At 37.8% G+C, this 13,505-nt stretch overlaps 1 protein-coding gene across 3 annotated transcripts in view; it reads left to right on the top strand.

Annotated features, from left to right (window-relative positions):
* The window catches only part of Ankrd28 (ankyrin repeat domain 28), a 157,170-nt gene that overhangs the window by 73,359 nt on the left and 70,306 nt on the right, over nt 1-13,505 (top strand). For all 3 annotated transcript variants that reach the window (XR_004116366.1, XM_031362413.1, XM_031362412.1), the window contains exon 3: nt 7,797-7,875. Coding sequence is in view for 2 of the 3 variants with exons in the window: in XM_031362413.1 (XP_031218273.1) it covers nt 7,797-7,875 (79 nt within the window). In the remaining variant the exon portion in view is untranslated. The remainder of the gene's footprint in view (nt 1-7,796; nt 7,876-13,505) is intronic.

The following is a 13,505-nucleotide window of genomic DNA, read 5'->3' as shown; positions in this document are numbered from 1 at the left end:
AAGTCCAGTGTTTTGGCTTATGCCTGTAACTACAGCACTCAAGAGGATAGGGCCAGAAGGATTATATACAAGTTTGAAAACAGCCTGGACTACAGACTGAGACCATGTCTCAAAACCAAAAATAACAGGAAAAGTGGCTTTTCATTGACTGCTGGGTTAATGGAAAAGTCCTACTAACATTTTTGAAAATTAATATTACATAATGAAGTTAAATGCATCGATTAATTTGGAATCATTGAACATGAGATATAATTTTAACAGTGCAGGTTTTTGATTATTTGATGTCTTGTTAAAGAAGTCAGCCCATTCCCCTCCCCTGTATTCCCCCCCCACACACACACACACTCCTAATGCATATGAAGGTCAGAAAACAGTCTTGTTTGAAGCAGGATTGCATTGTTCTAGAGCTCACCAGGTAGGCTAGTGTGCTTGGTTAGTGAGTCCCAGGAATCTCTTGTCTTTGCTTCTGAATGCTGAGATTACAGGTACTTGGCTCTGTGCCCCAAGCATTTAATAATGTGTAGTGTTGAGAAAGGAGCAGTATACATGTGGAAATTGTTTGTCTGGCACGTGGAAACCAGGGGACCTTAAGTGTGAGCCCTTGAGAACTTTGCACTCTTTCTTTGAGACAGGATCTCCATTAACAGGCTAAGCAATTCCTGAGGATCCCTTTTGCCTGCATCCCTCAACACTCAGATGATTAGCATATGCCAAAACTCCTTTTTTTTAGTGTGTGGATGGGTATGCATGTTAGTGCTTTCCTGCACATGGGGGCTGTCATTCCTCGGGAACTTCCCATCTTCTGTTTGAGACAGCATCTTTCATTGACCTGAATCTTTTCCTCTAAGCCGGGCTACCTAGTCTAGGAGCTTCCATCTCACCCTCACTGCAATTACAGGCATTTTACTGTACTCTTGTGAGTTCTGGAGACTGAACTCATAGCCTCACATTTGCACAGTAAGCAGTTTATCACATGAGCAGTCTTCCTAACCCAAGAAATCTTTTCTGACTTGAGTCAAAGATAATATTCCATATTCATGAGGACTTCTAAAGTTTTATTCTTTACATTTAAAAGCTCTGCAGCATACTTCAGGTTAAATTTTACATATAAAATACAGAGTGGCTAGGAGGATTGTCTTTGAGAGGGATCAATATGTGTTAAGTGTGTGTGTGTGTGTGTGTGTGTGTGTGTGTGTGTACACGTTTATGTGAGACATCATTTCTGTCTCAAGTTTTTGGCTTTATTAGGAAGGTCTTAAATGTTATTTAATGAAACAATTTTTTTTTATCTTTCCCTCTGTATTTTGTTTTGGATTGTTTGTTTGAGACAGTGTCATGTAGCTTTTCCTGATGCTCCTGCTTCTCTGTATCCTAAGTGCTACGGCACACATGAGCCAACACAACAACTTGACTTTTTTTTCTTCTGGAATTTCTAGTACGCAATGCTATTCTCCTGTGACACCACACACACATGTGCATGTGCACATGCACAAACCCTGTCTTTGTTTTCTTCTTTCTACCCCAAATCCCTAACTGAACTAATTAAAAAGATCTGTCCACATTCAGAAATTCTGCTTGACATATCTATTTTTAAGACTTAATTTTTCATTCATTGTAGGTTTCAATTGTAAGCTTTCTGTTGGGGGTTTTATTGTTGGTTTATGATCTCTATTGAAATTTTAATTCAGATCATGAATTGCTTTTCTGATTTCATTAAATTATCTGTCAGGTTTTTTTTTTTTTTCCTTGACTCGTGTCATGCTTCAGTAAGATCATTATTCAGAATCCTTTCTGGGCAGTTTGTAAATATACTTTTATTTGAGGTCAGATAGTAGTAGATGATTGTGTTCCTTGACAGGTGTCATCTTTACTTTTACATGTTTCTGTTGTCCCTAAAATGGTAACTGAATAACAACCTTCCCCCTTGTGTAGAGAGGGAGGTTTTTCTACTAGTCTTTCTATTGGGTATGGTGTATACATTTTGATTCTGGGTTAATCCTGTATGATTTTTGCAGTCTTCTTTAACTGTGGTTCTTGTAGGAAACATTTGTACTGATGTCAATGATCTAGACTGCACACATATGTCAATATGGTAATGTTACAGCTTTTCCTCCACTTGAAAAGTCGAGGCTTGCTTCTGTTGGCTTTCACTGTGTAAACTGTGTATTCCCTAGGCATGGTCACTGAGTTTGGGAGCAAGGGTTTCAGCTTTTCTGCTGGACATAGATCCATGCATCAAATACAGACATACTGGAATGACAATTGTCTCTCAAGAATGGAGAAACACAGACTGGTGAGATGGCTCAGCATTTAAGAGCACCGACTGCTTTTCCAAAGGTCCAGAGTTCAAATCCCAACAACCACATGGTGGCTCACAACCACCCATAGTGAGATCTGACGCCCTCTTCTGGTGTGTCTGAAGACAGCTACAGTGTACTTATTTATAATAATAAATCTTTGGGCCGGAGCAAGCAGGGACTGAGTAAGCGGGGTCTACCAGAGCGAGCGGGGTTGACCAGAGTGAGCAGAGGTCCTAAAAAGTCAATTCCCAACAACCAGATGAAGGCTTACTACTATCTGTACAACTATAGTGTACTTATATACATAAAATAAATAAATAAATCTTTAAAAAAATGGAGATACACATAGCTACTAGCCCGCAAAGGGGTAGGGGTATACTCTAGCAATGGATTCAGTTTTAGGATGGCTTCAGGTTATAATGGATTAGATCCTGGTTGTGAATATATATCATGGGCTCCTACTCTGGTAATAAAATTATATAAACTCCAAGCAATTTTCTAAATTATAAAGAGCCTATGAGGGCCACAAGAATCATCTGTGTAGTTTCCCACAGGGCAATAGAGACCATTGATGTCTTGTTCTTCATTTCTTCTTAAGAAATCCATCTTAGCTGTCAGACAATCATGGTGGAGGAAACATCTCAGGGAGGAGACAGTGTGCTTCACTCTTCTCTGTGGAGTTATTTGGGACTTTGTGCTCTATAGCAATCTCACCACTGCAGTCAGATTCTTCTCTATAGTCTGTTTCTCCTGGAAGAAGGGGAAAGGGTGGAGCTACAGTGAACGGCAGACAGCTCTAGCCAGTCACTCTGCTGGCGTCTCTATTTTTATTTTTTAAAGCAGTACATGGTAAGAACTCCTCCATCCCTTCCTCCTGTGTATTATGTGTGCACGAGTGCACAGTGCATGCCATAGCTCATATGTGTAGGTCAGGGAACAACTTGTTAGAGTCAGTTCTCTTCTTCTACCTTCTAGGTTCCAGGAATTGAACTCAGGTCATCAGGCTTGTTGGCAAGTGGTTTTACTTTATTATGGCCCCTGCTTCTTAATTTAAATTATAAGTACAATATTTCATTGTGTAGCTGTCCAACTGGTAATCTTCTCAGATATATTAAAAGTCTGATGATTACTAAGCATTTCAATGCACCAATACATTCACTAGGCTTTTTTAAAAAATGAAGCTCAAGGTTTTTCATTAATAATACATAACTCAGTAATAGGATATTTTTTTGAACTATACCCACAATATATTATCCATACCTTCCATTTTGAATTTCTTTTAAGTGGTATGAGAAAGTAAGCCCTTAACTGACTATGTTAAGCCAGGCCTGGTGGCACATGTCTATAGTTTCCTCACCATGAAAGCAGAGGTAGGATAATCTTGAGTTTTAGGTCTACATGGATTACATAAGAGCTCTAAGGCAGCCTGTGGTACATGAGGAGACTCTGTAGGACAGAACTAGCTTAGAGTAAAATTCTGGCCCTTTATAAAAGGAGGCAGCTTTAGTGTTTCAGTTTCTCACTCTTTTCCAATTTTCTAGCACTTTCCTTTATTGAATTTTAAAAATAATATTTAGCTTGTTGATCATAGAAATACTTGGTTCTTCATTCCTGATTTAGCTATTTAAATGCTATTTAAGTAAGCTACAAATACACAAATTACTAACACATTTTACCCTTGGCAAAAATGAGGTCTACCCCATTGTATGATCAAGAGTGTGTGGATTTATTAGTGGAAGACTATGAGTCAAAGTACCTTGTGTAAAAACTAGTTATTCATAGTATTCAGGAAGCCAAGAATATTGGTTAATCATGTTAGTTAAATAAAGATTGATTAAGAACTTCTTGTGTCCTATTATTTAAGTAACCATTTAGGGGACATCTAATTGTTTTCAGCACTTGCTTCCTACAATGATTGAACAAACATTTTTTTAAACATAAATTTTAAAGCCATATTTTACTAAAGGGACTTTTAGCTATTTATTGCCTAATTTTCAGTGTTAAACTATAGTAGAGTGAAATAAGATCTGAATTATTATTTAATTCCCTTTTATTTTGATTTGTATAGAGGAATGTTATGTTCATATGAGTCATAAAATAGCTTCGTAGTACTGCGAGCATTGAGTCACAGGATTCCAGGCATCTCTCAGACATAAGTGACTCACTTTCTGTGTCATCGTGCTTTCTGTCATTAGATTAGGTCTGTGTCATTGCATTAGAGATGTTGTCTATTTGACTAGGTCTAATCACATTTTAACATTAGCAACATTTGTTTGTTTAGTGGATAGTGCCAAAAAGCCTAGGCAATGAGTTCTTTTTAAAACACACTTCTAAATTAGTCTTCAGCTTTCAGTAATTTTTTTTTATCTTTCAATGTTTGCTAGATATTCTGTGTGAGCTTTTTACCAGCTGTTTGGTGCATGATTTCTCTCAATGTAGTCCATTTCCTGGGGTGAAAATTAAAATAAAAGGTGTGATACAGTAGATTCTAACTCTGGTTATAGAGAGGAAAAACTCTTAGCTCACTAACTTATTTAACATTAATAGCACTAAATTAACTTCCTATACAGTATTTTTTTATATAGTATTGCTAAGCTTCCCAACTCTAATCCCTAGTCTCAGTTGTTCTTTTCTTAGAGTAATTTAGAGAGTAAGTAGAAAATTTTCCCAAAGTAGAAAATTTTACAAATCTTGAGCTGAGGAGATAACTCAGTTGGGTAAAGTGCTTATTAGACAAGCATGAGAAACAAAGTTTGACATCTGACCCCCATATAAGAGCTGGAAGCACTAGGAAGGCAGAAAGTTACCTGGGCATCATTGGACCACCAGCCTACCCTAACCAGCAAGCCCCAGGTCCCGGGAACTGATCTTGTCTGAACAAAGCAGACAGTTCTTGATGAATGATCCTGAAGTTGACATCTGGCCTCCACATGCACACATACACAGCCATGTATCCACACAACATCCCTCTCCCACAAAAAAAAAAGAAAATCATGAAGACTGGAGTAAAATGCTACTTTATACAAGCTTTTTCTCCTGAATAGTCTACAAGTCAGTTTTCCAAAATGGTGACTTGGTTCTTGAGATCATTCACAATCATATTCACAGTCCACTGTGATAGTGGCTTATATTTACATATTCAAAGCTAATTCAGATTTAAATCTGCCTTTCAGCCTATAGGAAGTGGGAAGGTACTCTAGCTATAATCTAGTTTTTGTTTTGTTTTCATTTCATTTTTTGATTTTTTTAAAGATTTATTTATTTTATGTATATGAGTACACTGTAGCTGTACAGATCATGTGGCTGCTGGGAATTGAACTCAGGACCCCGCTCCCTCTGGCCCTGCTTGCTCAGGCCCACTTGCTCCGGTGTAATACACTGTAGCTGTCTTCAGATGCACCAGAAGAGGGTGCAGATCTCATTATGGAGGGTTGTGAGCCACCATGTGGTTGCTGGAATCCGAACTCAGGACCTTCGGAAGAGCAGTCAGTGCTCTTACCCGCTGAGCCATCTCGCCAGCCCTTCATTTTATTTTTAAGACAAGATCCTGCTTTATAGTTTAGCCTGATCCAGAACTCCCCTATGTAGCCCAGAGTGGAGTTGAACTCTGATCTCTCTGCCTTAGCCTCCCCAAATGCTGCTGATGCGCATGCACAGTCATCTAGCTTGACAGTCACCTTTTAAAGGGAAGGCGCTTTGGAAGATCTGTGGGTTGACTTCACTCTTCTACTATTGATCCACACTAAGTATAAGTATAAATAACTTCAGATAATCTAGGGATATAACCTCTCACCATATAGGTAATGGCAAGCTACAGCTTGCTTTCTATAGACAGCAAGAAAAATGGAGTAAGAAAACAAAAACAAAACAAAACAAAAACCCTTAACCTATGATAAAAGCCTTTATGAACAATACTAAGTGTAAATTTCAAAATAATTATCCCCAAGTAATTTTTTAAATACAGCCATGTCAGTAATAGTCAATTGTAAATTTGTATGTGGTATATCAATTAAAAACTCATTTCTTTGTACCTTGCTTCATCAATTGGAGTACACCTGAAAGCTGTACATTAATGGAGCTCCCCTTTCTGGAGAAAGATTTGGAAGAAGATGTATTTTTCTTCTTTAAAACAGACATGCATATATATTCAGGGTATGAAAGTAAAAACTAATAAATGTTAAGACTAACTTTAGTATTGTGTTAAAAGATAATTTTAAATTCACAAAGACATTTTTTTCTGTGCTTCCTATGAGTACTCTATAGAAACATTTTGATTAGTGAATTATCTGATTATTTGGAATTTGTATTTAGTGTTTTAAGCTGACAATTGTAAACTGTTTTAAAATTGTGGAAGTGTATTGGTGCAAAAAAAGAGTAGCATATAAAAGATCTTTACTGGGCTGGTGAGATGGCTCAATGGGTAAGAGCACTAACTTCTCTTCCAAAGGTCCTGAGTTCAGATCCCAGCAACCACATGGTGGCTCACAACCATCCATAATGAGATCTGACGCCCTCTTCTGGTGTGTCTGAAGACAGCTACAGTGATTTACGCCAGAGGGAGCAGGGCAGGAGCGAGTGGTGCCAGAGTGAGCAGGGCTGGAGCAAGCGGGCTGGCAGAGGTCCCGAGTTCAATTCCCAGCAGCCACACACATGATGGCTCATGGCCATCTGTACAGCTACAGTGTACTCATACACACATAAAATAAATAAAATAAATCTTTAAAAAAAAAAAGATCTTTACTCAAGCTTTAATCCCAGCACTTGGGAAACTGAGAAAGAGAGATATCTCTGGTCTGCATAGTGAGACCATGTCTTGAAAATCTGTGTGCACTCATGAGTGCATGTGTATGTTTGAGCGTGCGTAGATGTGTGTGTGTGTGCCCAAGTACAATATATGAATCAATAAAGTCTTAAACTATATCCTTATCTATATTTTAATTTTTATTTATTCTTTATGGACTTTATTATATAGATTGTTTGAATATCCCTTATCTAAAATTCTTGGGACCAGAGTGTGTGAGATTTTTAAAAATATTTGGGGTATACTCACCCACCCACCCATCCATCCATCTATCCATCCATCCATCTAACATTGTTTTGAGGATGAGATTCAAGAATCAAAACATGCAGTTTACCATCTCATATGCCTTGTACACATCAGCTGAAGATAATTTTTTTAATAATTTTACATGGGAAACAAAATTTCTTCAAAGTTAATTTTCCATTTATGGTGACATATCACCTCTTGAAACCTTTTGAAATTTGTTTCAGATATTTTAAAAATAGGACTGGGTGGTTTGGTTTAAGCCATGGTTTTATAGCCAAGTACATTTTGTAAAGGCTTACTTTGTACATGTCTTAGCTGTGAAATACCCGAGATTTTGTTGGTGAGACTTGTAGAGTTGTGGAAATATTAATTTGTTAGTTAATAATGTTGAATTTCGTTCATACTACATTATTTTTCTTATTTTAAAAGTGCTGTTTTATCTTTCACAGGACAATGACAAGAGAACGCCTTTGCATGCTGCTGCCTATCTTGGTGATGCCGAAATCATTGAGCTGCTTATTTTATCTGGTATGGCCATCCTGAGATGAGTTCATGGTGTTCAGTTTTGTCGTAGTGAGTGTTTGTCAAGCTGGAATGCCTACAGAATGCATAACCATGTCTTAATATTGGTTCACAAGTAAACCAATTTATTTACTCTACAAATTTTGTTCATATAACCTGTTTTGGGTGCTTAAGAAGTAGAACAAAGATTGCTGTCCTTACAGACTTTCTAATTCAATGAATACATGTCACTATATAGTTTGTTTAAAAAGTAATAATTGATACTATGGAAAAATAAAAAACATAAAGAGGAATAGGAAAGAGACAAATGTTGTAAAACACTTTCTGTATTGTAATATTAATGGGCCTCATTGAATACAGAGTTTTGAGGAGACAATTACATCTCTTCAAAGGTAACTTCTCCAAAGGAAGAGGGCAATAGTGGCCTAGCAACTAGATGGTAAAAAAAAAAAAAAAAAAAAAAAAAAAAAAAAAAAAAAGTCCTTTTAAGTCAGTGCCAATATAACTCCTTTCTTTAAATGTTGTTTTTAAAGCTAAGGATATGATTCAGTTGGTAAAGTGCTTATTGTGCAAACATGCAACTTAAATTTAGATCCCTAGCACCCTCATAAGAATCCAGGTGCAGCAGTACAAACCTGTATTCCTAGTACTAGAGAAGCAGATATAGGTGGATATCTGGAGTTTGCTAGCCAGCCAGTCTGCCTAGCAAAAGCAGTGAATTCTAGTTTCAGTGAGAGACCTTGTCTCAAAAAATAGATGGAAAATGACTAAGGAAGACAGCAAGCATTGGCTTCTGGCTTCCACATACACATCCATATCATAGGGACTCATGTCGGAACACACACACACACTAAAAAGAAAATAACTTTTATTTCAGTTTTTTAAGGTCTTTAAAATGCTTTTTAAGAAATTATGCTTTATGGACTGAGTATATAACTCAGTTGGTCTAACATATAGGAAGCCTTGGGTTTAATACCCAGCTTCCCCGCACTCCCTAAACTGGATGTGATGGTACACATGTTGCTGTAATCTCAGCTCTTGAGAGAGAGCAGCAGGAGAATCAGGAGTTCAAGGTAAGTCTCAGCTACAATATATAATATGTGATGATGGACAACAACAATAACCCTGTTTTAAATATGGTGGGAGGAAGGTATACAGCCTGAGGTTGTCTTCTGACTAACACACACACACACACACACACACACACACACACACACACACACACACATCATAGGAAATGCATATTGTACTCTTAACACATAGCTACATGCACACATAGTAGGCATATACACAACATATACAAAAAGATAAAATAAGAAAATGGCTATGTAAGAAACAGTACAGTTTTGTCTATTTTAATGTCTAGGACTTTTGATAACTACTGCTATGGATTTGTTTTTATTTTTATATACATGCTATTTTATATGATCTTGTATGGAGGGGTTCATTTCCCCATTTATTTAAATTCTTTATGCCTAGAAATAAACTTCAGGTGCTAGGGCTGAGTCAGACTCAGTCTCTTTCTTTTAAAAGTGAATACTTGGAGTAATGACTTTAACTATCAAGTAAAAGCTGTATAGTAACTAACTACAGTGCAGGTGCGTTCCTTCAGACCAAAGCACTTTTTTTTTGTAGCAGCAGTCTCCTTTATTGAATCTGCTGTTGGAACTTCCTCAAATCCATAAGCTTTCTTTCAATGATCTGTTGGTGGTTTGGCTGTTAACCCTCCATCACAAGTGTCAAAACTAACCAAGTTGCCTGCTTCATCTCTTCTTTAGCAATGTTCTTTGTGCAGAGATGACCCACACAGCTCTAGATCATCTGAAAGATTGTTTGGGATTTATAGAACACACACAACCATGAGAAAGGAGCACATTGACACTAGAACAAAAACATTCTTTTGGAGAACTCAGTGCCTTCCTGTATCTGCAGAAGCTCCCCTTAAGTCCGTGTCTGTGCTCATTGGGTACATATTTCCTACAATAGATAGACAATTTTTATATTTAGGTTTATAGTAGTGTGTTAGTTACTATTTTGTTTCTGTGATAAAACACCATAACCTGCTAACTTAGAGAAGTAAGGATTTATTTGGGGGGCTTATGGTTTCTGTAGGGTCCATACTTATATAAATAGCATGAGGGCAGGAATCAGACTGAAGGCTGGAATATGACTGCTCACATCTAAACCACAAACAGGAAGTAGAGACAGCACTAGAAACCGCACATGGTTTCCACCCCCGACTCACATGGCTTTTAAAACCTCAAAGCCAGTCCCTATTGACACACCTCTTCCAGCAAGGACACACCTCCTAAGCCTGTCTCAAACAACTAGGGAACTAAGTACTCCAATGTTGGAGACTTATGGGGGTCATCTCATTTGAACTACCACATTCTACTTGCTGACCCACGTAAGCTTCTGATCTTCTCACAATGCAAATAAATACATTTAAATGCATTTAGTGCATTTCAAAGCCCTCCATAGTTTTTTGCAGCCTGTGGACACAGACTGTAGACTTTTTCAGACACTTGACACTGCTTTAAAGTAGTAAGTCTCTTCTGAGATTCAAGACAGTCTCTAAGCTGTAACCCCTATAAAAGCAAAAACAAATTACATACTTACATCATAAATGACACAAGATACACATTCCTAGTGGGAGGAATAGAGGAAGTGGGGAAACATTAGACCAAAGCAAGACCAGAACCCAGCAGGGCAAACTCCAGATTCTGTAGCTTCTTGTCTGATGTCAAAGTGCGTAGATGGAACTGCTATTCCAGCTTTCCTACCTCAACAATTACACCAGCAGCAGCCTGGTTGTACTATTAGAGTGTGGATTTCACTTTCCACAACTTCAGGTAGTGAGCTCTTCAAACCTCCATACAGAGACTCCTTTGCCACATAACTTGCCTCAGTGACGCATAAGCTGGAAAGGAAGCTTGTCTTTTGTACATCCTTCAAGACTCTAAAGCCAGCACCATGTGGATGTCACTGCCACCTAGAGCTGCAAGCATGGGATGAATTCTGCCCTCTGTAACCACATTACCAGCAGCTATTGTTTTTGTTGCTTTTTTACAAGTTGAAAGCTTAGTTGGGTGAGGTCTTGCCCTAATGGCACCCTTCCTTTATTCCACTGCAGATTTGGCCTCTCATTAATGGTGTAAACCTTAACAGTTACAGCCTCTCTTGCAGCAGAAGCCATGTTGCCAGTGTCCTTTTTCTCTCTAAAACTGTATATTTTATATTTCTTCTTCCTGCATTTGCTCCTTTGCATTGTAGACCTACATATGACTGATGCTAGTAACTATTAAACAGCCAATATTAGGCCATCTTGCAATTTTCACCAAAGAAATCAGTTTGTTACTTTTAAATTTAACCTAAGGCAAGTTCTTAGGACAAGAGCAAAAAAGCAGCCACATTCTTTGCCAAAAATATCAGGAATGGTCACTAGCCCAGTTGCTCATATTGTTCCCTTTGAAATCTCTTGAGCTGGGCCTCTACTCAGCATACTGCCTTCCAAGCTTCTACAAAGATGGCTCTAAGCTTCACTTACGGGCTCAAGCCTTTTTCTAGTTCAAAGTTCCAAATTCCTCCACATTCCTCCAAAAAGCAGCATGGTCAAGTCTGTCACAGCAGTACCCTCCTACTCCCTGGTATGAATTTCTATATTAGTTATTTTTCTATTACTGTCATAAGACACCAATGACCATCATGACTTACAGAAAGAAAAATTGTATTTTAGACTTTTAGTTCCCAGCAGTTAGGGTTCACAGTGATGGGGTCAACCTGACAGCAGGTAGCAGATGTGACAGCAGGAAGCTGAGCATTGAGGACTCACATTTCAAACCACAGTCAGGAAGCATAATGAACTAGGAATGGTGTGTAGCCTGTGAAACCTCAAACCTGCCCCCAGTAACATACTTCATCCAGCAAGGCAACATCTAAACCTCTAACAAGGCTACCAACTAGGGACCAAGTATTCAAATGCCCAAGGCTTGTGGGAACCATCTCATTCAAACTGCCACAGCTAGTACTAGTAACTATCTCCTCATTTGATGACTTGTTTTAAGATTAAGTGTTTTAAAATTTATAGTTAAATTCATTGGAACATAAATATTTCTGTATGATACAGCCCCAAGATTTGTAAGTAAGTAGTAGAATTTTTGACCTGGTCCAAGCTTTTTTAGAATCTATAGTTATGCTGAGATCCACTGGGATTAATAATTGTTTTAGAAGAAGTAAAATAACAAGTACTTATTGTATCTCTTTAATACTATACTAAAATTAGCCTTTTCTTGTATCCTATTTTGCCCTCAGCTCTATGAAATTATCACAAAACAAGAAAGCTAAGGCAGTGCTTACCAGCAGCATTATTTACAACTGAAGCTTGTACTGTCATAGCTGAAAAGCTAGAGCTTGAGTCAGACTCAGGATGTTCTTTTCAGTTCACATTAACTCTGTCATCATCTGAACCTCTCTCCTTTGTATCCATTCTTCTTTGTTACCACTATTACTTCACATTGAGTAACATTTATGTACACATTATTTTTTATTCTAGAATATTTCTCCTAAAGACTAAATTTTCTCGTGAATTAAGAATAGGTATTTTGTTTGGAAGCTATTAATTTAATGTTTCCATTCAAATCCTATGTTAGCAGACTGCTGAATATTACCTTTTCAGCACATGGAAAGCATTATTCAAAAATTCATTTCATTGGCCTCTTATACAAAGTAATTCTTAATACAGAATAGGGATCTGGTATTTCTTCCTTTGGAATTAAATCTAAAATGTACACATCTCAAAAGCTAGTAACATAAGTTTATTCGCAAGGGCTGTCATTAGAGAGAGATTGGGGAGAGGGGGGTACCATCAAGCAGGTAACTTAAACAACAGTAATTTGTTTTCTCACAGTTCTGGTCAGAAGCCTGAGGTGAAGGCATGGGAAGGACTACTTCCTTCTTTTTTTTTTCTTTATTTATTTAATTTTATTTTTATTAGATATTTTCTTTATTTACATTTCAAATGTTATCCTCTTTCCTTGTTCCCCCCCACCCCGAAAACTCCCTATCCCATCCTCCCTCCCCCTGCTCACCAACCCACCCACCACCGCTTCCCTGTTCTGGCATTCCCTTACCTTAGGGCATCGAGACTTCTCAGGACCTTGGTTCTTAAAAGTGGTTCTGTTGTGTCTTTTCCCTTGACTTGTGAATGCTGTAAACAGAGGCCTTCTCCCTCTATTTTCACTTTGTGTCAGTGTCTACATTTCTTGTTCTTTTACATACATCTTTATTAGTTCTTTGAGAACTGTGTATTGAGGGCTAGAGAAATGGCCCAGTGGGTAAAATAGTCATAATGCCATCTTCCTTAAACTACTCTCTTCTTTGACTTCAGATTGCGTTCAGTGATTTCTCCTGCCAAAATATCTACCAAAAACCTAGCAAGAACAGTGGAGATGGGCTTGCTAGCATATAGGATCTGTTTGAGTAACCGGGATGTAGTGAAGAGATTAATCTTTTCTCAGTGACTTAGCATCTTTATAGCTCATAGATTTTATCTGTTATCATGTGTAGAACATGTGATGATACTGGGAGGCTGTTACAGATCTCTCTCTTTCTCTCTCTCTCTCTCTCTCTCTCTCTCT

Source organism: Mastomys coucha, unplaced genomic scaffold, assembly GCF_008632895.1.
Source record: "Mastomys coucha isolate ucsf_1 unplaced genomic scaffold, UCSF_Mcou_1 pScaffold9, whole genome shotgun sequence".
NCBI lineage: Eukaryota > Metazoa > Chordata > Mammalia > Rodentia > Muridae > Mastomys > Mastomys coucha.
This window is presented reverse-complemented; position numbering and strand designations above follow the sequence as displayed.